The 26377-nt window shown below is 42.5% G+C and overlaps 1 protein-coding gene across 4 annotated transcripts in view; it reads left to right on the forward strand.

Moving 5' to 3' along the window:
- Positions 1–25788, forward strand: part of LOC132209292 (uncharacterized) — a 73757-nt gene extending 47969 nt beyond the window's left edge. For 3 of the 4 annotated variants that reach the window (XM_059644418.1, XM_059644419.1, XM_059644420.1), the window contains 3 exons: positions 3149–3255; positions 3676–3845; positions 11566–15860. In XM_059644418.1, coding sequence (XP_059500401.1) covers positions 13855–14775 — 921 coding nt within the window. In that variant the 5' untranslated portion in view covers positions 3149–3255; positions 3676–3845; positions 11566–13854 and the 3' untranslated portion in view covers positions 14776–15860. Of the gene's footprint in view, positions 1–3148; positions 3256–3675; positions 3846–11565; positions 15861–25388 lie in introns of those variants that run through there. The other variant, XR_009445390.1, reaches the window with a different exon arrangement.
- Positions 25789–26377: the final 589 nt, after the last annotated feature.

The following is a 26377-nucleotide window of genomic DNA, read 5'->3' on the forward strand; positions in this document are numbered from 1 at the left end:
CATGTAGTTAGTATCTCCTCTCCTTTCTCCCCAAAGCTTGTCCATCTCTGACAAGGCAAAGTTGGGAGTGTGATGGAATATGATTGCCTGGATGCCGCAGCTCCAGTAACACTCAAGAAGCTTGATGCCATCCATGCTTGATTGGCACCATTTCCATCACCTCAACATTGATGTTTGTCTACTGCTGATAGACAATGGGGGCATTGTGTACCATCTACAAAATGCACTGCAATAACTCATCTGACAGCAGTTCCCACTAGAAAAACAAGGGTAGTTCACCTGTATTGGGTACGTGTGACTACAATAAATCAAATAAATCAGATCAAATGCTGGGCCAGAATCCTGGCCATTCCTATCTATCAGCCTTGTGCAGGGTATCTATCCCAGATGAACACTTGCGGTCCATGAAGTTAGTTCAGTGCCTTTGCAACAGTGATAATGTGTGACCAATGTATGCTGGCCTTGCGCAGGACCAACAGAGAGCCATACAAATGATATAAACCAGAAGGGAGCCATTCAGCCATCTTTGTCCATGCTGACCCATAGACATCTGATGCCTTTTTTAATCCCAAATTGTTACAAACGTACATGGACCTGCAGCACTTAAAGTGCAGATCCAGGTACTTCTTAAAAGAGTTTAGAATCTCTTAGTCCAACACCAATTCAGGCAGCAAATTCCTGACACCCATCACCCTCTGCATAAAACGGATTTTCCCACATCCCCTCTAACCCTTCTGCCACTTAGCTTGACTCTGTAACTGCTGATTTTTGAATTCTCTGCCAAGGGAAGCAGCTTCCTCCTGTCTACACTAACTCTACCCTATCGCTGCCCTTCACTGTTTTGTATACCTCAATCATGTCATCCCTCAGACTTTTCTGTTCCAAGGAAAACAGCCTCATATTTACAATTCTCCAGCTTTGGCAATATTTGAGTAAATCTTTTCTGCACTGTCTCCAGAGTTATTATATACTTCCTGGATTGTGATGAACACAACTGCACACACTACTCCAGTTGTGGCATCATCAGTATCCTGTACAGTTTTATCATGATGTCCTTACTTTGGTAATCTACACTTTTCCCAATGAGGCAAAGCATTCCCTGTGCCTTCGTCAGAACATTACTGACCTGTAGTGCTACCTTTAGGAACCTGTTCACTTCCATGCTTAGATCCCCCACTTCATCTACCCCTATCAATATGTTCCTATTTATTGTGTATTCCCTTTATGTCCTCATGAAAAGCAATGCATCACACTTGTCAGAGTTGTGCTCCATCTGTCGCTTTCCTGCCTTCTCCGCCAACCCATCTAATATCATTTTGGAACTTGGAGCTATCCTCTGTCCTATCCACCTTACATCCAATTTTTCAGTTGTCTGCCAATTTACCAATTGTGCCCCCCATGTTCAAGTCTGAATCGTTCATCTATAAAATAAATTAAAGGGGCCCCAAAATCAAGCCCTGTGAAACACCAATGGAAATTGCTTTCCGTTCAGAAGCACAGCCATGAACAATTACCCTTGTTTCCTGCCACTAAGCCGATTAGTCAACACATTACTCCGTATCCCATGACCCATGAGCTTTCACTTTTTTGCACTTCTCAGGTGGGACGTTATCATTTGCTTTGCTAAAATCCATGTCGACAAATTCATTGCGCAACCCTCATCGATCCTCCTTGCCACTTTCTTAAAGAATTCAACTAAATTTGTAAGTAATGACCTTACCTTGACAAAGCCGTGCTGACTATCCATGACTAGTCCATGCCTTTCTCAGTTAGTTTATTTGATCTCTCAGATCGATTTTAAAATTTTCCCACCACTAACATAAGACAAGCAAGCTTTTAATAGTTTGGCATTTCCTTCGTACCCTTTATAAACAATGGAACCACATTTATATTCCTTCTCTAATTGATTTAAAACAAAATTTGCCCTGAGGATGATTAGTTTAGTCTTGCATGTGCTGGTGCTACCCTCCTAATGGAGGAAGGGGGACTTTTCATCCAAATTCCCTACTTGTTTCCTTTGTTTTAATTTTCTTTTCTTGTAAATATTTCACCCAGTTCCCTTTTAAGTGAAGCACTAGATTTTGCTTGAATAGTCACTTGCAGTAAAAGCATTCCCTATTCCATTATATGGAAACTTTTCCTCTAACTTTCCCATCATTGTTGTGTGAACAAATCCTGGCCTGAATCACAAGAAACAAACTGTGTCTCTTCAGAATTTTTTTTTGTTTGTTAGGGGTCTTACCTCATGAAAAAACAAAAATCAAGCTCTGTTTTTCTGAAACTGGAACAGCAACATTAGAAGCTGCAAGTTCTTCAGTATGTTTGGGAGATCTAGAGTGAATTGTCCCGGTAACCAGATGTTCCACAACATGGTTCTGTACTAGTGACCATTGGCCTTGAGATTGGTCTCATCTGTCCAGTATTGGAGAATCAGCCTTTGCCTGCTAGAATAGACCAATCATAAAGTCACCAATTGTAAGAGATGCAGTGTTTACCTTCCCTGCATTTGACCTTACTATTGAAATTTTTTTTACTATTATGTGGCTTCTGTCAGATGCTAGTAACTATTTGGAGCCACAGGTGAGAGCTGGTGAAGGTGAGGATGAACCCAGCATGAGCTGCTCAAAAAAAAAGTGAATCAAACAATTTTTTTTGCCCTCTCTCTTAGTCACTCCAAATCCTCTTGAAGCATCTTTGTATCTTCCTCTCAATTCTCATTTCCAACCAGTGATGTGATTTGTCAGTCACGGTGTTTTTCTGTAAATATGCCCATCTTCATCCTTTGTCCCCATCCACAGATTAGCACATTTAATATGAAGAACATAATATGAAAAACATATAGACCACATCAGATGAATTTCCCTCTTCAACACTTCTGATATCTGATAAATAGAGGCCTTCTAATGGGCATTAACATGTTGTGTCAGCATTGCTTGACTGATGCTTAAGGTTGCGGTGGTAATTAGTCTTTCTGCATTAAATATACTTTCAATATTAGAAACTTAAGTGATTGACTACTTCATTGGAACCTAATACAATTATCAGTGTTCTTTTTTTTTGACAGTGCTGATTGATTGGATTTATTAAATGGAAATGTACAGTGTTGCTTTCAAATGGTGATAATTTCTTAATGGAATTTCACGTGCAGGCACTCAGACATGAACTAATGGATAAGGAGGAGACAATCAGAACTGCTTTGGATTCAGCCCATAGAAGGGCCAGAGGAGTCGCGCTGACACCTTCATGTTTAAACAGGTCAGCCACTTAATCTATTGCAGGAACAACCACTTTTCTGCAGAACACTTGGCTTTATAGAGCAGTAAGAGATTAGAAATAAAGTAATGCTAAACTGGAGAGTGAGAAATAATGCAGGGACTCGTATGTTATTTAAAGAAACATGTTACAGCGCATGACAGAAGATTCTGTGACAGTTACTTAGAATTGTATGTTGTGGGAACAATTGAAAATGTTTCCACTCACCTAGTGATTGTGGTAACTTCAAATTATTAGAAAATTTATAGATCAGCATCTTGAAATATTTTTTTTTCATTTTCACAAAACGTTACATGACTTTACGTTCTGCAATGTGTTCTTAATTACCATATTCAAAAGCAAAAAGCATGTGTTTACTGTCCTACCATATTTTGGTGATGTATTGATGTGTCTCATTTTCAGAGGACACTTTTCTGCGTGCCACTAGATGTATATCAGCCATACCAAAATGCTGCCTTTGCCTGAGACAGGGAAGATGAAATGACTTTGGGGAAATGGAGAATCATTCATGAATCCAGTTACTTTCTGATCTGACAGCTTTGTGGCATCTGAATGGATAACAATTTGATCTGGTAATCTCAATTGATAGAGTGCAAATGTGTAGTGATGCATTTTGGGAGCTCTGGTAAGTGAAAGATGTTCACAATGACTAGTAGATCCCTAGAGAGCACTGAGAAACAAAGGGACCTTGATGTCCAAAAGCAAGAGTTCATGCCCTCTGCTTCTGGCCTTTCAGGCAATGTTGGATCCAACACTCCACTGAGCCTTAGATCCCATGAGCTCTTGTTTTGTTGACCAGTCTGCTATCACTGACCTTATCAAAAACATATAGACCACATCAGATGAATTTCCCTCTTCAACACTTCTGATATCTCCTCAATAAAAATTAGATAAAATTTGCAAACCATGGCATTACCTCAACAAAGCCATGCTGACTATCCCCGAACATTCCATGTTTCTCCAAGTGCAGCGACATTTTGTCCCTTAAAATTCTTTCTGATAACTTCCCTACCACCAAGGTTAGACTGGCTTGTAACTTCTGGATCTGTCCTTTCTTCTTTTATATAAAAGTATGAGCGGTCCTCTGGCACCTCAGCTGTGGCCAGAAATGACTTGAAAAATCTTTGCCAGGACCTTTGATATCTCCTCCCCTGCTTCATAAAGTCATGCAGTATAGAAACAGGCTCACTTGATCAACATCAATGCCAACTAACAAACATCAAACTACTGATCCCATTTACCTGCACTGAGTCATTACCTACCATACCCTGGCCCTTTAAATGCTCATCTGTTGCTTCTTTAATATTGCAAGCGTATCTGCCTTCTCCACCTTGTCAGGCAGCATATTACATGTTTGTATCGCTTTTGGTGAAAACACTTGCCTCAGATCCCCTCTAAATAGCTGACAGTTCACCTGAAATCTATACCCCCTGACTTAAACTCGTCTACTGGTTCTCACAATCAATCTATGCCTCCTCATAATTTTGAATACGTCGATCAGATTTCCCCTCAGCCTCCTCTGCTGCATGGAAAACGCACTTAGCCTACCAGTTTCTCCTCATAAAACTTGCATTCAATCACAAAACAACACCCTGAAACATATACTATCAACCAACCTGGCCAACATCTCTGTCTCCGGCTTGCTACAGTGTTCCAGTGAAGCCCAGCACAAGCAGACAGAACAACACCTCATTTTCTACTTGGGGACCTGACAGCCCTCCAGACTTAATATTGAGTTCTGCAATTTTAGGGCCTAAACTCTCCCATATCCCAGCGCCCCCACCCCACACACCAGGCTTTGTTACCACGCAGCCTGCCACTACACACTCCCTGTTGTTAGTGACTAACAGTCCCCATTGACAACTTCCCAGCCTGATCGTCAGCAACTCCTTTATCTGTCCACCTGTCTTTCTCTCTCTTTGGGCTCTATCCTATTGTTTACTCCCTCCCCACCCTCCTCCCTATTTTCGGCATAGAAACTGATGTTTTCCCAGCCACCATCAGTTCTGAGGAAGGGTCACCGGACTGGAAATGTAAACTCTGTTTTTTCCTCCAACATATGTTGCCACACCTGCTGAGCTTTTCCAGCAACTTTGTTTTTGTTCGTCGTTTACAGCATCCGCAGTTCTTGTGGTTTTTATCACTAAACCTGTCAGACTCATCAATGCTCTCTAATGCTCCAACTTGTTGCTCAAATTGCTCCAATAAGAGGCACCTGCTGTACACATGGTCATGCAGACCAGCAGGAGCACTCAGCATTTGACATGTAGCGTCGGATGTACCAATCATGGGTCAGATCTTAATTCCAGGCATACCTTAACTCAACAGAACACGGATCTTTGCTTTTAATTTACTCATTCTCCTGCTTAATTGTCGGGGACAAAAACCGGTGTTCACTCTCAGGTCTCTGCTGGTATGCCTGCTTTTCAGGGAGAGCCTTATCTCACCCACTCCTCTCAATAACATTCTCTGACTGTCACTGGGCCAACCCTCTGCTCTCAGTAACACTGTCTGCCCGTCACAGGGCCCTCACCCCCTCCTCTCAGTAATACTGCCCGTCACAGGGCCCTCGCCCCCTCCTCTCAGTAATACTGCCCGTCACAGGGCCCTCGCCCCCTCCTCTCAGTAACACTGCCCGTCACAGGGACATCACCCACTCCTCTCAGTTATGCACTGACTGACTGTCACAGGGCCCTCACCCCCTCCCCTCAGTAACACACTCCGTCACAGTGCCCTCAGACTGTCACAGAGCGCTCACCGCTCCGCTCAGTCACACTGCCAGTTACAGGGCCCTCACGCGCTCCTCTCAGTAACACTGCCTGTCACTGAACCCTCACGCGATCCTCTCAGTAACACTGCCCATCACAGGGACCTTACCCGCTCCTCTCAGTAACACTGCCCGTCACAGGGACCTTACCTGCTCCTCTCAGTAACACTGCCCATCACAGGGACCTTACCGCTCCTCTCAGTAACAATGCCCGTCACAGGGACCTTACCTGCTCCTCTCAGTAACACTGCCCATCACAGGGACCTTAGCGCGCCTCTCAGTAACACTGCCCATCACAGGGACCTTACCCGCTCCTTTCAGTAACACTGCCCGTCACAGGGACCTTACCCGCTCCTCTCAGTAACACTGCCCGTCACAGGGACCTTACCCGCTCCTCTCAGTAACACTGCCCGTCACAGGGACCTTACCCGCTCCTCTCAGTAACACTGCCTGTCACAGGGCCCTCACCCGCTCCATTCAGTAACACTGCCCGTCACAGGGACCTTACCCGCTCCTCTCAGTAACACTGCCTGTCACAGGGCCCTCACCCGCTCCTTTCAGTAACACTGCCCGTCACAGGGACCTTACCTGCTCCTCTCAGTAACACTGCCCGTCACAGGGACCTTACCTGCTCCTCTCAGTAACACTGCCCGTCACAGGGACCTTACCTGCTCCTCTCAGTAACACTGACTGTCGCAGGGCTCTCACCCGCTCCACTCAGTCGCACTACCTGTTACAGTGCCCCTACCCGCTCCTCTCAGTAACACTGATTGTCACCGGACCCTCACCCGCTCCTCTGTTACACTGACTGACTGTCACAGGGCCCTCACCCGCTCGTCTCAGTAACACTGACTGATTGGAAAGGGCGCTCACCCACTCCTCTCAGTAACATCCCCTGACTGTCACTGGGCCCTCACCCGCTCCTCTCAGTAACACTGCCCGTCACAGCGCCCTTACCCACTCCTCTAAGTAACACAACTGTCACAGAGCCCTCACCCACTCCTCTCAGTAACACTGCCTGTCACAGGGCCCTCACCCGTGCATCTCAGTAATACTGCCTGTCACAGAGCCCTCACCCACTCCTCTCCGTAACATTGACTGCCTGTCACAGGGCCCTCACCCTCTCCTCTCAGTAACATTGACTGACAGTACAGGGCCCTCACCCCCCCCTCCTCTCATTAACACTACCTGTCACAGACCCCTCACCCGCTGCTCGCAGTAACACTGACTGCCTGTCGCAGGGCCCTCACCCACTCCTCTCAGTAACACGGCCCGTCACAGGGCCCTCAACTGCTCCTCTTGGTAACTCTGACTATCTCCCGGCCCTAAACCCCTCCTCTCAGAATCACTGACTGACTGTCACAGGCCTCTCACTCCCTCCTCTCAGTAACACTGCCTGTCACAGAGCCCTCATCCGCTGTTCTGAGTGACACTGGCTGACTGTCACAGTGCCCTTACCTTGCCCACTTATCTGAATTAGAGACAATATCAATGTGGTTGCTTTATCAAGAACAAATACGGAGAGAAATTAATGTCACAATCAAAGTGAACTTGATTAGTAAGAGAATGTGATGGAATGTCTTTATTTATTTAATATAAGTATGTTATGACTGATTTCATGACCTGAAGTCACAGCCGTATTCAATCAGCTTCCCTGTCTATATTTGCAACTCATTGATATAAAGTATTTAGTGACGTTCAAAATTGATCCCAATGTTTCCTAATCAGATTTTTTGAAAAGCCAGTGCCAGACTTTGTGAATAACAATACCTGACACCAGGTTTATAGCCAAAACAAAAGATTTTACAGTTTATGAACAATATAGTATCTTTTTTAAAAAAAGTTAAGCAAAAAGGTATTCTGACGAACGCCTATGACTTAAACATCATCTTCTTTGATTCTAGCCCCAATTCTAGCAAAGACAGAAAGACACACAAACAGATATAATTAAGGAATGTATCAAAGGGAAAAAACTAAATCAAGTGTAACTGGCCAGTTTACTTAACCAGACTGCATGATCTTTAAAATGGAAAGAACTGTGGATGCTGTAAATCAGGAACAAAAACAAAGCTGCTGGAAAAGCTCAGCAGGTCCAGCAGCATCTGTGAAGGAAAAAAAGAAGAAAGATTTCAGATCTGTCAACCCTTCTTCTGATCAGCTCTGAGGAAGGGCCACCAGATCTGACATCGTACCTCTTTTTGGCCTTCACAGATGTTTTCAGACCTGCTGAGCTTTTCCAGAAATTTTGTTTTTGTCCATCATCTAAAATCTCACAGTCAGATGAGATTGTATGTTAAGTTAAAATCTGAACAATCTACAGATGCTGTAAATCAGAAACAAAAACAGAAGTTGCTGTAAAAAACCAGCAGATCTGGCAGCATCTATGGAGAGAAAACAGAGTTAACATTTTGGGTCGTATCACCTTTCCTCAAAATTCCTTATTTCTAAGTGTCACAGGATCTGAAATGTTAATTCTAACTTCTGTCCATAGATGCTGCCAGACTCGCTGAGCATTTCCAGTAATTTCTGAGCTTCTGTCTTGGTTTCTGAAAACATTGAGCTATGCAAATACCTTTCAGTAGGCTTTGGGGGATATTTAATTATTACTTGTAACAGAGGACCTCTTAACTTAGAATAAGTTGATAATGGGAGGACAACCAGTTGGCAATCAAACGTCTGTCCTGTAGCTTTTGCAGGGACAATCCTTCTGATTTAAAGACAGTTCAATATTGGTTTCTCTTTGCTAGTGACTCATCAACAGAGTTTTCTTGGAAGAAGAATTGACCTGCAATTAACCTCCAGACCTAGCCTCATAAACAAATATCAAATTGTTTCTTCTTTTTTCACATAAGCTGCTGCTCACAGTCCAAAGGTCACTCTCAGCTCACAGTTCACAGCTCCAAACCAAAAATGATAATGAACTTAAGTACTAGGAGGAGTAAGACAGTTCAGCTCCTCGAGCCCCGCTGTTTGATATGATTGTGGTTGATCTTATCTCTGCTGCAACTTTAGTTTCCTACCTGCTCTCCATAATTCTTGAACCCATTATGAACTCAAAAATCGTTCTATCTCCTCTTCAAATTTGCTCCATGTCACAGCCCTCCAATGCCTTCTCAGGGAGTGAATTCCAGAGATTCATGACCCTTCCGGTGTAGAAATTTTTCATCATCCCTTTAAACCTTCTTTCCCTATGCTAAAACTATGACCTCTTGTTCTATTGCCCACATGAGGAACCATCCTTTCCACGTCAACTTTATCAATCTGCTTGAACATATTATATCCCTCAATTAGATCCCTTCTCATTGTTCTGAACCCCTGAGAATGTAGGCCGAAACTACTCTGTCTGTCTTAAGACGCATTCTCGTCTCTGGAATCATCCTGGTGAACCTCCACTGGACTGCCTCCAATACAATGACACCTCTCCTTAAGTAAGGAGACCAGAACTGTACACAGGGCTCCAGGTGTGGACTCACTAATGCCTTGCATAGTTGCAGCAACCTTCTTTTGTATTTGTATACTCTCTTTCTTGAGCAACAAATGCCAAAATTCCATTTCCCTGCCTTAATACCTGCTGTACCTGCTTACTGAGTTTCTGTGATTCATAAAACTAAAAAAAATGAAGGTTTCAATGCTGTTAAAATGAAATCCATCCAAGTAAAATTAAAATAATGATAAGAGGACATTAATAGAAAATGAAAACATTTTTCTCTCTCTGGAGAGCAATATTGAACAGGCTTCACATAATAATGTTATTTGTGAGCTTGGATTCTATACTGGAGGAATGCTGCGCAAGTTTTAAGTTTGAATTGTACACCTATACCGTGTGTAGTGAGAAGGACAAGACGTGGGTTTTAATCTAATAATTTTCTGTGTTCTTCTGTTATAAATATACATAGGCATCCGCTTGTGAGCATTTTCAGTAATTGAATACCACAGTAAAGAGAATGAAAATTTATCTCACCCTGGAATCTGAATTGTCCAGTATCACCATCAACTGGGATCATAACACTTGTCATTTCAAAGGCCAAACCTGATATTACCACTCGATTCCTCAACTAAAATGGAATTTGATTCATTCAATTGTCATACATGAATGACCTTGATAGTGTGTTGTAAATTATAAAGTGAAACAAAATAGCCCTTCACCATTTTTCTTGTAAAGCAAATCCATCATATTCGATTGTTGTAGTGGTATAAAACACTAGTAAGTCACACATTGCAAAGTCCTCCTGAATGTGAGCCAGACATTTACATAGATCTGTGGTTAACCTCAAGAGGCAACCCAATCTTGTATTTGTTTCCTTTTTAGGCCACTTTTCTGACAACAAAGACTTCACCAGTCTCCTTAAACAGCTGAGATCAGACTAATTACAAAGCTCTATTTTGTCCATAACCTACCCTTGATCAATGCTAAAGAAGATAGACTAGCATTTAAATAAAATTGTATTTATAGAGTCATAGAGTGATACAACACGAAACAGACCTTTCAGTCCAATTAGTCCATGCTGACCATAATCCCAAACTAAAGTAGTCCTGCCTGCCTCCTGCGCTCGGCCATATCCCTCCATTCATGTACTTACCTGGATGTCTTTTAAATAGTGAAACTGTACCCGCATCCACCAATTCTTCTGGAAGTTCATTCCACATATGAACAATCCTCTGTATAAAAATATTGCCCCTCATTTCCTTTTTAAATCTTTTTCCTCTCATCTTAAAACTATGCCCCATAGTTTTGAAATCCTCCACAGTAGGGAAAAGACATTTGGCGTTCACCTTATCTAGATCCCTCATTATTTTATAAACATTCATCGGGTGACCCCGAAACCTCCTAAGATCCAGTGAAAAAAGCCCCAGTCTATTCTCACCTTAAATCTCAAAACCTCCATTTCTGGCAACATCCTGGTAATTCTTTTCTGAACCCTCTCCAGCTTAATAATATCCTTCCTTGAACACCGACCAGAATTGGACACAACAGTGTAGAAGAGGCCTCACCAATATCCTGTACAACTTCAACATGGCATTCCAACTCTTCTCCTCAAAGGTCTGAGTCATGAAACACCTTCTTAACTACCGAAAGAACTACAGATGCTGTAAATCACGAACAAAAACAAAGTTGCTGTCAAATCTCAGGAAGTCTGGCAGCTTCTTTGAAGGAAAAAACAAAGTTAACGTTTCAGGTCCGGTGACCTTTCCTCATAACTGGCATTTCCCCTCTTTGCTGTGCACTGTACCACCGATTTTGGTATCATCTGCAAACTTACTAACCAGGCCTTCTATATTCTCATCTAAATCATTTATATAAACGACAACCAAAAGCAGACCCAGCAATGATCCCTGTGGGACACCGCTGGCAACAGGCCTCCAGTATGGAAAACTTCCTTGCATCACCACTCTCCATCTCCTGCCTTTTATCCAATTTTGTTTAGTTTCTACTTAATTAATATTCCAGTAATAAACATCCCTGATGAGCTGCGGAACGGTCACCGCACCCGAAACGTTAACGCTGTTTTTGTTTTCCGTCACAGATGTTGCCAGACCCGGTGAGCTATTCCAGCAACTTTGTTTTAGTTCCTGATGAGCTGCGACTTTGTACTTGACTGATTTCCAACATCAAAAGTTCTAAATGTTGGAAGAGATTGGTTTACCTTGACTTCCTAGCTTGAAAATGTGCCTTTTATGCAAAGAAACTGTACTCTGGGACAGTGGTTTTGCAGATTTACCTGCAGGTCCAGCTGTGAATCGGAGTTGAAGTAGTTGCAAGCACTGATGAATAGGCAGCTATTTAGCCTCTGGATGTAATCCTGTGGAAGCGACGAGGGTCTAGGCCATTGACTCGAGAACTGATGAGGGAACGGCTTGCCCCAACCAGCTTCCCTTCAGGGGAGCGCCAGCCTCAGGTCGCTCCCCTCAAGGGGTACGTCATCCTGACCTTGCTCCTCTCGTGCGTAGGCAGCTACATCTTTCTCCCCTCTGGCACATAATAGACCGGCGGCAAACCTGGTGGGATGCCACTTTCCATGAGCGGTTGGCTAACCAGAACCCAGCAGGTGTAGTAAGCAGCAGTGTCACTTGGGAGGTGATGATCTCTGTTACCATTGGCAACCAACCTACGATTATTGCTCGATCTCGGGCCAGGATTGAGTGAAACACCATTAGCACGCCACTTCCCCTTCTTGATGTTGCACATTGAATGCCTTTGAAAGCCTGTTACATTTCTTAATGGTGACACCCCTGCCCACTGTTGAGTCAATACCAGTTGTTGTGGGATGATGTATGTGTACGTCAGTTGCTCAATTGGGGACTTTAACTCGCAATGAAGTTGGGAAGTTATGCACAAGTCTTCTCACCATGGATTTAATCTGGCTCTAAGCAGAATTGTAGGTGGTGCCATCCTTCCACCTGATTAAATGTCCTCTATTTTCAAACTTGCCACAAGGGAAAGTACAAAATCCCGCTGTTTTTGTTATCAATTCATGGTTTTTAATTTTGCAATCAGTGTCGTAAGCAGCAGATTAGTTCAGTCCTTGTGAAATTGAAGGCAATGCAACACTTTAATTGGTCACTTTTTAACATGGTAGGTTCTCAGACTGAGGAAATGGTGAATGTTGTTGATCTTTAATGCAACATAATGGAGGAGAGAAAAATCTGGACTACAGAGCCCACAGGAAGAAAATTATAATCTGTCAGTGCTGCCTCCATGAGAACAATGCCAAGTAAATACCCGTCCCCATATCGAACAATAGAAGTTTCCTGCATATCAGAACATACCCATTGAGTGGGGAACTGATGAATAATGCAGGAGCACCATCAGATTGAAATACTTTTATTCTAAGAATTTCAGAACATGCTGGGATTTTTATAGCAAGCAATACTTGTGATGGAATATTCTTTTAATGTCAAAATGCTGCAACAGTTTGGAAGAACCAATATTAAATGGATATTATTGCAGATAATATATGTGAATTAAATAAAATTGTTTGCTTAAAGTATTTTGTAATTCAAATTGAATGTCGCATTTTTGTTGTATCTTAGTTGTCTTCTGTTTCTACTTTTTCTTATTTTTATAGAGCAGGTATTGTCCTGGTCACTTGTAATGCTGCCAATTCAAGATTAACTACATGGATGGTCTCTATCAGTTGCTTAATCCCCGATGTCAGTTTGCAATCCTGAATCCAAGATTGTCACTTCATCTTTCAATTCTGTGTATAATCAAAGTCTGAGATCAACAGCTTTCATTTTACTATCTGGAAGTCAATCAGTGCAGATTTTGTTTGTAAACCAGCGTTCTGTCTGTAAAACTGCTTCGTTTAATTAGATTAGTTAGTTAAGATTCATGTTAATGAAATGAATCATAACTAAGCTTCATCTCTTCCTCATTCTGAACACATGGTATGTCACGCAATGGCAATTCAATTTTGCATTGGTGCCGGTTCAAACCATGTGTATTCCAACTACAGATTGATACAGATGAAATTGTACCATTTCCTTTTTAGTACCATTCTCACCATACAGTGTTTCTGTTCATTACGTTTCTGTGTACAGTTCTGAACCAGTCCCCTTGCCCCTGAGCTTGCCAAATGTTCAATGTTGTCGTGACATTGTCAAAGAATTCATTTCTTGGTAGATTCAGAGATAAATTAATGTAAACTAGTATGTGTTAATGCCTCTGCTGTAATCGGGCGAAACACTCAGGCCATTGTCTTAATTTTTCTCTCTTGTATTTATATTGAAATGTTGACCATGCCATTTGCGCCACTTACTGGAATTGGACTTGTTACAGAAGTGCTGAACGTCAACTTGCCAAATACAATTGGATGAAAAGTATGAGGCCAATCAGTCTCTTGAAACACTTTCTCTATGCAATCAACATAACAACATTCATTGACAATGAAAAATTACGTACGTGCTTAAGAAGATTAGATTTGAAACAGAGATTTGTGAATATGAATGGAGCTATATATGTCCCCATCTCAGGCACCCACCTCAAGTTCACCTGGACTATCTACAACACCTCTGTCACCTTCCTGGACCTCTCTGTCTCCATCTCAGGTAACCACCCAGAAACCGATATCCATTTCAAGCCCACCGACTCCCACAGCTACCTAGAATACACCACCTCCCACCCACCTTCCTGCAAAAATTCCATCCCCTATTCCCAATTCCTTCACCTCCGCCTCATCTGCTCCCAGGATGAGGCATTCCATTCCCGTACACGTCAGATGTCCTCGTTTTTCAACGACCGCAACCCCCCACCCCCCACCCAACCACACACAGTGGTCAAGAACCATGTCTCCCACATTTCCTGCAACTCATCCCTCACACCCCATCCCCGCAATAAGCACCAAAAGAGAACCCCCTCATCCTCTCATACCACCCTACCAACCTCTGGATACAACGCATCATCCTCCAACACTTCCACCATCTGCAATCTGACCTCACCACCAAAGACATTTTTCCATCCCCACCCTTGTCTACTTTCTGGAGAGACCACTCTCTCCATGACTCCCTTGTCGGCTCCACGCTTCCCTCCAACCCCACCACACCCGACATTTTCCCTGCAACTGCAGGAAGTGCTACACGTGCCCCCATACCTCCTCCCTCACCCCCATCCCAGGCCCCAAGAAGACTTTCCACATCAAGCAGATGTTCAACTGCACATCTACCAATGTGGTATACTGCATCCGCTGTACCCGCTGTGGACTCCTCAACATCGGGGAAACCAAGGAGAGACTTAAGTGTTCTGCAAAGCAGTCCCTATGCTCGGTTCACAACAAACAACTGCACCTCCCAGTCGCGAACAATTTCAACTTCCCCTCCTATTCCTTCGACGACATGTCCATCCTGGGCCTCCTGCAGTGCCACAACAATGCCACCCGAAGGTTGCAGCAACAGCAACTCATATTCTGCTTGGGAACCCTGCAGCCCAATAATATCAATGTGGATTTCACAAGCTTCAAAATCTCCCCTCCCCCTACTGCATCCCAAAACAAGCCCAGCTCGTCCCCGCCTCCCTCACCTGTTCTTTCTCCCACCTATCCCCTCCTCCCACCTCAAACCACACCCCCATTTCCTTCCTACTAACCTCACCCCTTGACCTGTCCGTCCTCCCTGAACTGTCCTACCCCCTCCCTACCACCCGACCCACACTCACCTCTACTAGCTCCACCTCTTCAACTTGTCTGTCTCCTCTCCAACTATCTTCCCCTCTATCCATCTTCGATCCACCTCCCCCTCTCTCCCTATTTATTTCAGAATCCTCTCCCCCTCCCCCTTTTCTGATGAGGGGTCTCGGCCCAACATGTAAGCTTTTGTGCTCCTAAGATGCTGCTTGGCCTGCTGCGTTCATCCAGCTGCACACTTTGTTATCTCTATATCACGTAACAACCTCATTGAGTGAGTTCTAGAGCGAATTGTGCAGGGTAGACTTCGGGTTTATCATTCTAACTTGCCAGTCCTGAAAGATGAAACTTGGTTTGTGTTGGATGTTTGTTTTAATAGCTATGAAAGATATCCTGAAAGGATATGTCAAATCTTTTGTTGAGAATTTAACCCATTTAGTCACTCTAATCTTTTTCCTTTTTTAAAGTTTCCTTGGTAGTCATAAATTTCAAATATCTGCACAATTTTATTTGGCTTTGTATTGGTTCTCTGAGATTCTCTGTTAATGGCTCCGTGACCTGCTAGCTCATTACAGAATTTATCATTGATGTGCCTGTAACAAAATCTTTAGTCTTATACTATATATTCCCAATTTCAGGATAAAGTCCAGAGAGACCTTTTAAAGGAAAGGGGTTTCGAAAGAAAACTTCAGTTCCATCGATCAAAGTCATGAATAGTTGATAAATTATTTGCATTTCATATTTCCAGAACCTAACCCGGAAGAGAGAGCCCAGAGAATTGCCAAAGCTGTCCTCAAACAGTCAATAGAAGTGAAGGAAAATTGGGAGCAATTGAAAACCCATGCAAACAACTGGCAGAAACAGGTGGAAAAGGCATTGGAGAAACTTCAAGAACTGCAGAAAGCTCTGGATGATCTTGAGGCTCGTGATAACAGCTGAGGGGGTCCACACTGATTGGCAACCTGTGGGTGACCTGCTTATTGACTCATTGCAGGATCACATTGATAAAACCAGACTAAGTGCAATTACATTACACTTCACTTATGAACAGATGTAACCGCAATGTTGTATCGAGACGATCAGTAATATGAGTACTTCAGTAATATTGATTGAATGGTTGTTAACTTAATTTGAAAATTAAAACTTAGTTGAGCATGCCTTCTGATGATATCACATCGGTAATATTAGTATAATTGAGGATTCTATTAGTCAGTGACATCAGCTGAGTTATCTGCTTGTTGCTATGTTATCAGGATTAAAGGTAAAGTCTTAGCACGCCATTTGGCCACTCCTTAGAGAGAGACAACTGGTTATGATTTAACCTGAAGATCACCATGCCTCGGGCAAGTAGAGGGGTTGAGGCAAAGATCCTTTGTGGTCAGCTCACTGGTGTGGCAATTGAGCCCTCTCTGCAGGGCATCACTTTGCATCACAAACCAACCGTTCAGCCAACTGAATTTGAATGGAGTTTAGGATTGTAGAGTAATCCATGCAATTGTATTTTTTTGAATGAATGTTTCTAACTGGGACTCTCTCACTGGCAAACTTTTTAAAAGCCAGCTCAGCCATACAGGTTAGATAAGTTCCTGATCTCAGCTGAATTTTTTGATCTGGGGTGGGTCAGCGTTAGGAGTTCAGTGATTGGAATGAATTCTCATTAAATTAACGAGAGGGATACTACACGTGAATAGACCGATGTTTTGAAAAGAGGATGAGATACGAGCAAAAGTTTAATTGATGGAGAAGACCAGCCACAATCATCATCAACGGTGGAGCAGGCTTGAGCAGCCATGCAACATTGTGCTGCCGCTATTTGACTTGCTCCGTGAAGAGGAAGGAAAAGGGTCAAAGTTTCAAAAATGCTGAAGACCACATCATTCTACAACCTCAAAATTTGATTGTGTTCAGCATATTATCAGTACTGGTACCCCTCTTTCCTGGTCTATCATCTCAGCAGCTCTACTCTGCCCAAAAGCTGGTTACCAGTGACATTTTTGAAGGCTCTTCCCAAGTCTGAAAATCATTTTTGTTACGTAGAATCAGAGTTGGCGTGTGGAAGGAGGTCTTCTGGCATATCACAGCTCTTTGAAATAACTCCCCAATTCATCCCCGTCTGCTGTGCAATGTCTTCAACCACTTTATATCTCTTTAATGGAGGCAAAGTTTTGAAGGCATCTGAAAGGAGTATTAACGATCCCAGAATACAACTGAGCCTTATTAAGTTCTTAGTTCTGATGATCAAGAGCTTGATCAAAGAGGATTGTTTTAAAAAGTGCCTTAAAAGAGGAAAGGTACAGCGGCTAAGAGGTGGAGGAAGTCTCTTGTTGGGTTTGACGCCTACACAATTAAATGTTTGACAACCAGTCGTGGGCCATTTAAAATCAAGAGTGGGCAAGAGGACATAATTAGACGAGTGCAGATATCCTGAAGTATGGTTGGACTGGTGGAGATTACCAAAATAGCGATAGGCGTAGCCAAGGAACGATGTGTAAACAAAAATGAGAATTTAATAAAATTACTGTTAATAGTATCAGTGAGTTAGAAAGTACGGAGAATAGGATTTGTTTCAAGATGAGACTCAGGCAGTGGAGTTTTAGATGACCTCATAACACTCTTGGTCACCTGTAGAGAGTTATTATCTGACACTCCACTCAGGCCAATTCTATGATCTTTTGATCTTTCTGCTTATAAATTGTGTGTCTGTGTGGTCACCTCACAAAATGCACCTGGTGAAGGTGGCTGCACTCCAAAAGCTTGTGTGATTTCAAATGAACCAGTTGGACTACAAGCTGGTGTCATGTGACTTCTGACTTCAAACAGTTATAGAATATGTTTTCAATCCTACCTTGACTTGATAATAAGACATCTTCCTAAAATTTATAAAATGAGAAGTATGTCTAACCCTGAGCCTTAGAGTGTTTTAGATGCCATGGGCAAATGTGGGACTCCAGCAGGGAATGCATTGGAATTGTCAGGTCCAGAAGTGAAGTAGTTCCAGATGAAGGTTTCACTGCTAATGAGCCAAGACAAGAGACAGGTAGGCAGTATTAAAAAGATGTAAAGAGACAGCTTTAGGGATTGCATGAATGTGTGGTCGGACCACAAACAGTGGTCTTCCCAGTTTTAAATTGTTGTCTCCACATAGTTCCGCAACTTCATGTTCTGTTCAAAGGGCATTACTGACAAGAACGCAGAAGTTAGCTTGATTTTCCCACCATGTTCTCCAATTATGAACACCACATGTGCACTGTACAAAGTGAACCATTCAAACCTTAAAAGGAAATGTTCAAATTGTGGAATATAAAGTTAAATTTATTTTATTGAAAATTTAAATAAATTACATGAGGGTTTGACCAAGACCGAAAGGAATTAGATGGAACACCAGCTGAATAAAACAAGCAGTAGTAAGGTGGTATTAGCTGGATGTTCCTGAAGAAAGAGAACGCAGCCAACCTTTCTTCCATCAGGGGGATTAATTGTGTGGTGTCAGACACAGTTGACTAAATCATTCCTTCTGTCTTTACTGTCTGACTGTACTATGGTTGTAATATTTCCTTTTTAAAAGGCTCAGGGTTAGACATATTTCTCATTTTATAAATTTTAGGAAGTTGTCTTATTATCAAGTCAAGGTAGGATTGAAAACATATTCTATAACTGTTTGAAGTCAGAAGTCACATGACACGAGCTTGTAGTCCAACAGGCTCATTTCAAGTCACACAAGCTTTTGGAGTGCAGCCCCTTCATCAGGTGCAGTTAGTGAGGTGACCACACAGACACACAGTTTATAAGCAGAAAGATCAAAAGATCATAGAATTGGCCTGAGTGGAGTGTCAGATAATAACTCTCTACAGGTGACCAAGAGTGTTAGAGGCAAGTAAAGTGTTTATAAAGTCAATGTCAGTGCTGTGCTGTCATGATAATCAGGCAGCGCAACAGGAATGCACAAAAGGTGACATCTCAGGTCAGACTCTGACTTGTAGTTTAGAGGCTTGTGTTCAGAATCTGTCTTAGAGTTTTAAGCTTTATTTCCAAAGCAGGAATTTATAAGATACCACACTGACTGTAACTACAAGTTGTGTGTTTCTTCAACAAAACATCTGCAAATAAACAGACATCCTGGATGAAGACTTATTATCTGACACTCCACTCACACCAGTTGTATGATCTTTTGATCTGTCTGCTTATAAATTGTGTGTCTGTGTGTTTTCCTCTCTGACTGCACCTGATGAAGGGACTGCATCCCAAAAGCTTGTGTGATTTCAAATAAACCTGTCAGATTATAACCTGATGCCATGTGGCTTCTGACTTTGTCCATCCCAGTCCAACACCAGCACCTCCATATTGTAAGTGTTTGGAACCAAGTCAGTGCAACAGGTATATGTCGAACATTTGACTTCGAAAGGATGCCTAGTGCTGAAAAGTTCATTAATAACAAAGGATTTCTCCATTATGCCATCTATCGTAACATGCTGCGTCTCACAGTCATAATGAAAGGATGGCCACTTCAATTTAGCAGGGCCAAGAACAGTTATGGACATTTTTAGCATGGGAGGAGGCCATTCAGCCTATTTTATCTGTACCAGCTCTCTCCCAGAGCAACAAAATTAATCCTTTTCTCGAACTCATTCCACCTATTTCACAGAATTGAAATATATAGGTACATACTTAGGACATTTTAACATCAAGTGAGCAGTTCTCGCACTTCACCTTGTCACTAAAAATTGAAAACGTGACTTACAAAGAGTGAGTTTTTATTTTGTTCTGTTGTGATGATGAAGAAGATGCAAGTCAAAGTGCTGGAACTGGCCTCTTGAACTAAGAAACTTTTAAATGTGTATAAAATGAATTCTGTGCGCATCTACTAAAAGCAGCTCTATGGAAGGATAAGGTGCCAAAGAAGATTTGGTGTATTGTACTTTACCCTATTATACTCCAACCTGTGAAAACAGAACTCTACGACTGTGAGTGTTGAGTTCTGAGAGGTTGCTATCTTGTTTGAATTTACATTGCTCAGTAGAGGCCTATTTTCCCAACAGCAAAACTGGCAATCCAGAAAGAAATGGATATTGGTTTCTCGCATTTGTTAGCTCTAAGTGTCTGTGTAAAATTTGAGTACAGTTTCCTTATGTACAGGTGCTTAACCTGCTTTTACAGTTTGAACATTTGTTATGCTAATGAAAATTTTTTGAATGGTTTCACCTCCAGTTTTCTTCTTTATGCCTATTTGGTATTTTTTCAGGGTAAGGACGACCTGCAAAATCTGACATTGGGTTTTGAAAGACATCAGCCTTTATTTTAGAGAGATAATGGGAACTGCAGATGCTAGAGAATGCGAGATAACAACGTGTGGAGCTGGATGAACACAGCAGACCAAGCAGCATCTCAGGAGCACAAAATCTGACGTTTCGGGCCTCGACCCTTCATCAGAAAAGGGGGAGGTGGAGAGGGTTCTGAAATAAATAGGGAGAGCGGGGAGGGGAATTGAAGATGGATAGAGGAGAAGATGGTGGAGAGGAGAGTATGGGTGGGGAGGTAGGGAGGGGTTAGGTCAGTCTGGGGAGGCTGGACAGGTCAAGGGGGCGGGATGAGGTTAGTAGGTAAGAAATGGGGGTGCAGCATGAGGTGGGGGGCGTGGATAGGTGAGAGGAAGAATAGGTTAGGGAGGCAGGGACGAGCTGGGCTGGTTTTGGGATGCAGTGGGAGGACCGGAGATTTTGAAGCTTGTGAAATCCACATTGATACCATTGGGCTGCAGGGTTCCCAAGCGGACGATGAGTTGCTGTTCCTGCAACCTTCGGGTGGCATCATTATGGCACTGCAGGAGGCCCAGGATGGACATGTCATCTAAGGATTGGGAGGGGGAGTTGAAATGGTTCGTGACTGGGAGGTGCAGTTGTTTCTTGCAAACTGAGCATAGGTGTTCTGCAATGCAGTCCCCAAGCCTCCGCATCGTTTCCCCAATGCAGAGGAAGCCACAACGGGTACAGCGGATGTTTTGGATGTTTCTTAAGCATTGATTTTCATTCAAAGTTGGTTGGATTTTGCTGAAGCAATAGACATAACTCACTCTGACGTAGACAATGCCAGAGATAACGTTTCGGGTCCTGTGACCCTTCCTCAGATCTCACTCTTCACTGATGCTGCCAGACCTGCTGAGCTTTTCCAGCAACTTCTGCTTTTGTTCCTGATTTACAGTGCCCACAGTTCTTTTGTTTTTTATGACACAGACAAAACTTGATCTCTGCAGGTAGCATGATGCTGCATTCTCCAACTTCCCTGTCTTTTTGTGATGTAATATTGTCTTTTTAGGGCAGAAGTGGCTTTTTTTTTTGTTTGTTTTAACTTCTGCACAGACTTTCTTTGCAGGTTAAAAGTCTACACCTTTTTCAGTTCACTGCAGTGCTGCATAATGCAGACATTCAACATTCTTTTTTTAAAAAAGCAGAAAATCAGTGTTGTTTGTTTTCCAAAATGTGATGTGCAAGTGCAACACTTAACAGTGTGTTCATCAAACTATTGTTTCCTTTGATATTTGTGTTGCAGAAATTTCTAGAACCATACAAGATAATGAGAGGCATAGATAGAGTCGATAGCCAGAGACTATTTCCCAGGGCAGAAATGGCTAGCACGAGGGGTCATAGTTTTAAGCTGGTTGGTGGAAAGTATAGAGGGGATGTCAGAGGCAGGTTCTTTACGCAGAGAGTTGTGAGAGCATGGAATGCGTTGCCAGCAGCAGTTGTGGAAGCAAGGTCATTGGGGTCATTTAAGAGACTGCTGGACATGCATATGGTCACAGAAATTTGAGGGTGCATACATGAGGATCAATGGTCGGCACAACATTGTGGGCTGAAGGGCCTGTTCTGTGCTGTACTGTTCTATGTTCTATGTTCATTTCATATATATTTTTCTTGATATATTTTAGCAGCTTTCCTGGAGCAAGTCTGTTTTCCTCAGGATGAGATGACTTTCAGACGTACTTCCTTTATTGTGAGATTTAATTGGGGTAAAATGAGGAGGATTTTTATTCACTGAGACACACATGACTATATATTGAAAGCATTGGAAAATGCATCCTGTTAGGACTGTCATGTTATCTGGTGTTTGTACCAGGCTTTCTGATTAACTGCAAGTGATTAAGGATGCTAATGGATGCTATATGTTATTACAAAAGGAAATGAACATACAAGTGAGGATTTTATGCCACAGTTATACATAGCATTGAAGCCGTACCTCAATTATGGCATATAATATAAGTTGCCTCATTTAAGGGGGCAGTTCAGATTTAGGTTTACAAGAACAATACTTGTAATTAATGGTATCAGAGATAATGGGAACTGCAGATGCTGGAGATTCCAAGATAATAAAATGTGAGGCTGGATGAACACAGCAGGCCAAGCAGCATCTCAGGAGCACAAAAGCTGACGTTTCGGGCCTAGACCATTCATCAGAGAGGGGGATGGGGGGAGGGAACTGGAATAAATAGGGAGAGAGGGGGAGGCGGACCGAAGATGGAGAGTAAAGAAGATAGGTGGAGAAGGTGTGGGTGGGGAGGTAGGGAGGGGATAGGTCAGTCCAGGGAAGACGGACAGGTCAAGGAGGTGGGATGAGGTTAGTAGGTAGCTGGGGGTGCGGCTTGGGGTGGGAGGAAGGGATGGGTGAGAGGAAGAACCGGTTAGGGAGGCAGAGACAGGTTGGACTGGTTTTGGGATGCAGTGGGTGGGGGGGAAGAGCTGGGCTGGTTGTGTGGTGCAGTGGGGGGAGGGGATGAACTGGGCTGGTTTAGGGATGCAGTGGGGGAAGGGGAGATTTTGAAACTGGTAATTAATGGGTTGTCTTATGAAGTAAGATCAGAAGGACTGGGAAGGATTAGAAGGACCTCCTCACCTATACTCTCCTCTCTACCTATCTTCTTTTCTCTCTATCTTCAGTCTGCCTCCCCCTCTCTCCCTATTTATTCCAGTTCCCTCCCCCCATCCCCCTCTCTGATGAAGGGTCTAGGCCCGAGACATCAGCTTTTGTGCTCCTGAGATGCTGCTTGGCCTGCTGTGTTCATCCAGCTCCACACTTTGTTATCTTAGAAGGACTGGACTTGTTTTTGCTGAAATTGAGAAGAGTAAGGAGGTGATTTCCTTGAACTATATATGATTCTGAATGGTCTTCACAAGGAATATGTAGAAAGATTTTTCCTATACTTTGGCGAGCGCAGAACGAGGGACACATGCAAAATTTGAAGTTGCCACTCAAGGACAGATGAGCAGAGCATTTTTTCTCTGATAGTTGTATGACATTGGAAGTAGCTGCCTCCTAAGATGATAGAGTTGGGGTCATTGAATATTTTAAGGTGGACTTCGATTCTTGTAAGGCAGGGAAAAGGCCTCTATTAGTTGTAGTCATACCAAGCACAAAGGAAAACTTTTGTGGTTGTTAGACATAGTCATCTCACCTCCAGGACATCTCTGTAGGAGTTCCTCAGGGCAGTGTCCAGGGCCAAACATCTGTGCTGCTTCAGCTTCCTTCTATAAAGTCAGAAGTGGGAATGTTTGCTGATGACTGCACAATGTTCAGGACCATTTCCAACTCCGTAGACAATAAAGCAGTCCATGTTCAAATGTGGCAAGACCAAATATATTATCCAGGCTTAGGCTGATACAGTGCTAGGTAATATTTGCACCACACAAGTGCCAAGCAATGGCCATCTCCAACAAGGGAGAATTTAGCCATTATCTCTCGACATTTAATGCTGTTACCACCGCTGAATCCCCCACCATCAACACCACGGGTGTTACTGTTGACCAGAAACTGAACAAGATCAGCTACATAAATACTATCGATTCAAAAGCTGGCCACCTTGTTGTGTGCAGATGATTTTCATCACTCCATTTTTACCAAGATTTAACAGTGGAAATTTGGGATTTGCCATATTTCTGAAGAGTCAAACGGCAGCATGCTTTTCTTTTCGTGAATTCTTTGCAATTTATTGCATTAAAAACTCCTATTGCCAGAAAAAGAAATTATGTGGCTAAGCGACTTTCTTCCAATGTCTTGTGAGAAGTGCCATTCAGAGGTGGTTACATTCTTACCTTGTGATCAGTCGGGATCAGTCGGGCTGGATATGAGATGAGGCTGGTGGTGGGAAGATTTTGAAGCAGGTACTTCAGAGAAGGCAGCCCCAACCCATTCAGCCTCTCCCTACAGTCAGACTCTCCAACCCTGGCAATGTTCTTGTAAATCTTTTCTGAACCCTTTCAAATTTCACGACAACTTTGCAAAAGCAAGGAAACCTGAATTGAGTGCAGTATTCCAAAAATGGCCAAACCAATGTCCTTTGTAGCTGCAACGTGACTTCCCAACTTCTATATTGAGTGCTGACCAACAAAAGCAAGCATATTAAACGCCTTCTTCACTACCTGCAACTCCACTTTCAAGGAACTCTGAACCTGCACCCCAAGTTTGTTTGGCGACACTGCCGAGGACCTTACCATTAAGTGTATAAGTTCTGCCCTGATTTGCCCAACCAAAACCTAAAACCCTTTCCACATTAAACCTAATTGTCTGCTATTTGCTTGGTGGTATATAAAAAAAGGGAACAATTTATGCTTGTTCAGGCAACCCATACCCGACATCCAGAGGTTGATTTCCTAATGGCTTGAATTGGAACTGGTTAACAGATTGAGTTTTGGGATGCCTCAGGATGTCTTTATATATGCTGTGCCTCAGGCAGGTGTCAAATTGTATTTTCAAATACAGTTCTGCATATGGATAGCATAACATAAGAAGAACAGGACTAAGTAGAATTATCCTTCAAAGCCTTGTTGAGTTGATTTGTCCACTTTTTTTAAAGCATTCTTTCACAGGATGAGGGCACTGCTGGCAAGGCTAACATTTGTTTCCCATCCAGGAATGGCTTGGTGGGCCATTTTGGAAGTCAGTAGAGAGTCAGCCATATTCCTGTGAATTTGAAGTCAGATACCAGAATTGCTCAGGAAAGCAGATTCCCTTCCCTCAAGAATAGATTCGTGAATTCAGTTTTCTGTTACAACAATTTGTGATAGTTTCATCGACACTGTTACTTTGAGCTCGAAATCTTCATTAATTGAATGTCATTTCCAGCAGATGCTTTTGTATTTTGTATTTAATATTAGGATGTTAGTTTTAACTTAATTTCTTATTAACATTTAATCATTAATTTCAGGACGTTTCTCAGATTTTATATGCTTCCTCTCCATTAGGCTTTTAAAGAAGAAATTGCCCCAGTGAAACAAGAAGTCAAAATATTAAATGACCTGCCCAATCAGTTATCTCCACTTGATGTCTCTTTATCTCCAAGGATTTCTCACCAGCTTGATGACCGAAATATGAGGTGGAAATTCATACAGGTAATGGTGAAAACATTTTCAAAGCCAGCCAATCTGTTGTAGAAAGCATGTACAAATAATTTGGCTTCAAACAGATGAGCAAGATAAAGAACCCTTTCAATTTAAGCAAGCAATTAATATTTTATTATCATGGTTTATAAAGTTATTCAATTTTATAATATTTCTTTTTCAAAAATACAATGTTCTGGTCTGCAGTCTGCACTTTAGAATGTATTCGCAAAACAAAATCCAAATAGTGAGAGATGTGAGCATCCAAACCACAGTCTGAAATGGTTCAGGACTGGACAATTTGAATATATTCATAATGAAGCTGCAGGTAGCAGAGATTTTTCCCGATCCATCTAAAAGAATTTGGAATTGGACCATTGTGATAACTGCTGTGCACTTCAGTATTATGTATTGTTTCATATATTTTAAGTCCCTGAGAAAGACAAACTTGAATGAATTACAACAAAGATATACTTGATGCATTGAAGGGAAGAACAACATAAAATTTTATGAACTGCATGTATTTCTTTCAATTGAGCAGATTTTGATTGATGTCAGCAAAGTAGTACATGAAAATTTCCTTTATCCCAAAAAGCCTCATGAAATGTTTTATTGAGCAAATTATTTCAGTCTTGTTCTGTGTCAGTAGCTCGCTTGGCCATGTAGCACAATAAAACTCCTTACTGGTTCTAGGAAGCAGACAAAAACATAAGAAATAGCACCAGGATCTGGATGTTCTACCTCTCGACCCTGACTCACCATCCAGAACATGGCTGACCGCCCCAGGACTCAACTCCTCTTCCATACCAGCTTCTCAGAGCCCTCAACTTCTCTATTTCAAAAATCTTATCTAC

Source organism: Stegostoma tigrinum, unplaced genomic scaffold (genome assembly GCF_030684315.1).
Source record: "Stegostoma tigrinum isolate sSteTig4 unplaced genomic scaffold, sSteTig4.hap1 scaffold_82, whole genome shotgun sequence".
Lineage (NCBI taxonomy): Eukaryota > Metazoa > Chordata > Chondrichthyes > Orectolobiformes > Stegostomatidae > Stegostoma > Stegostoma tigrinum.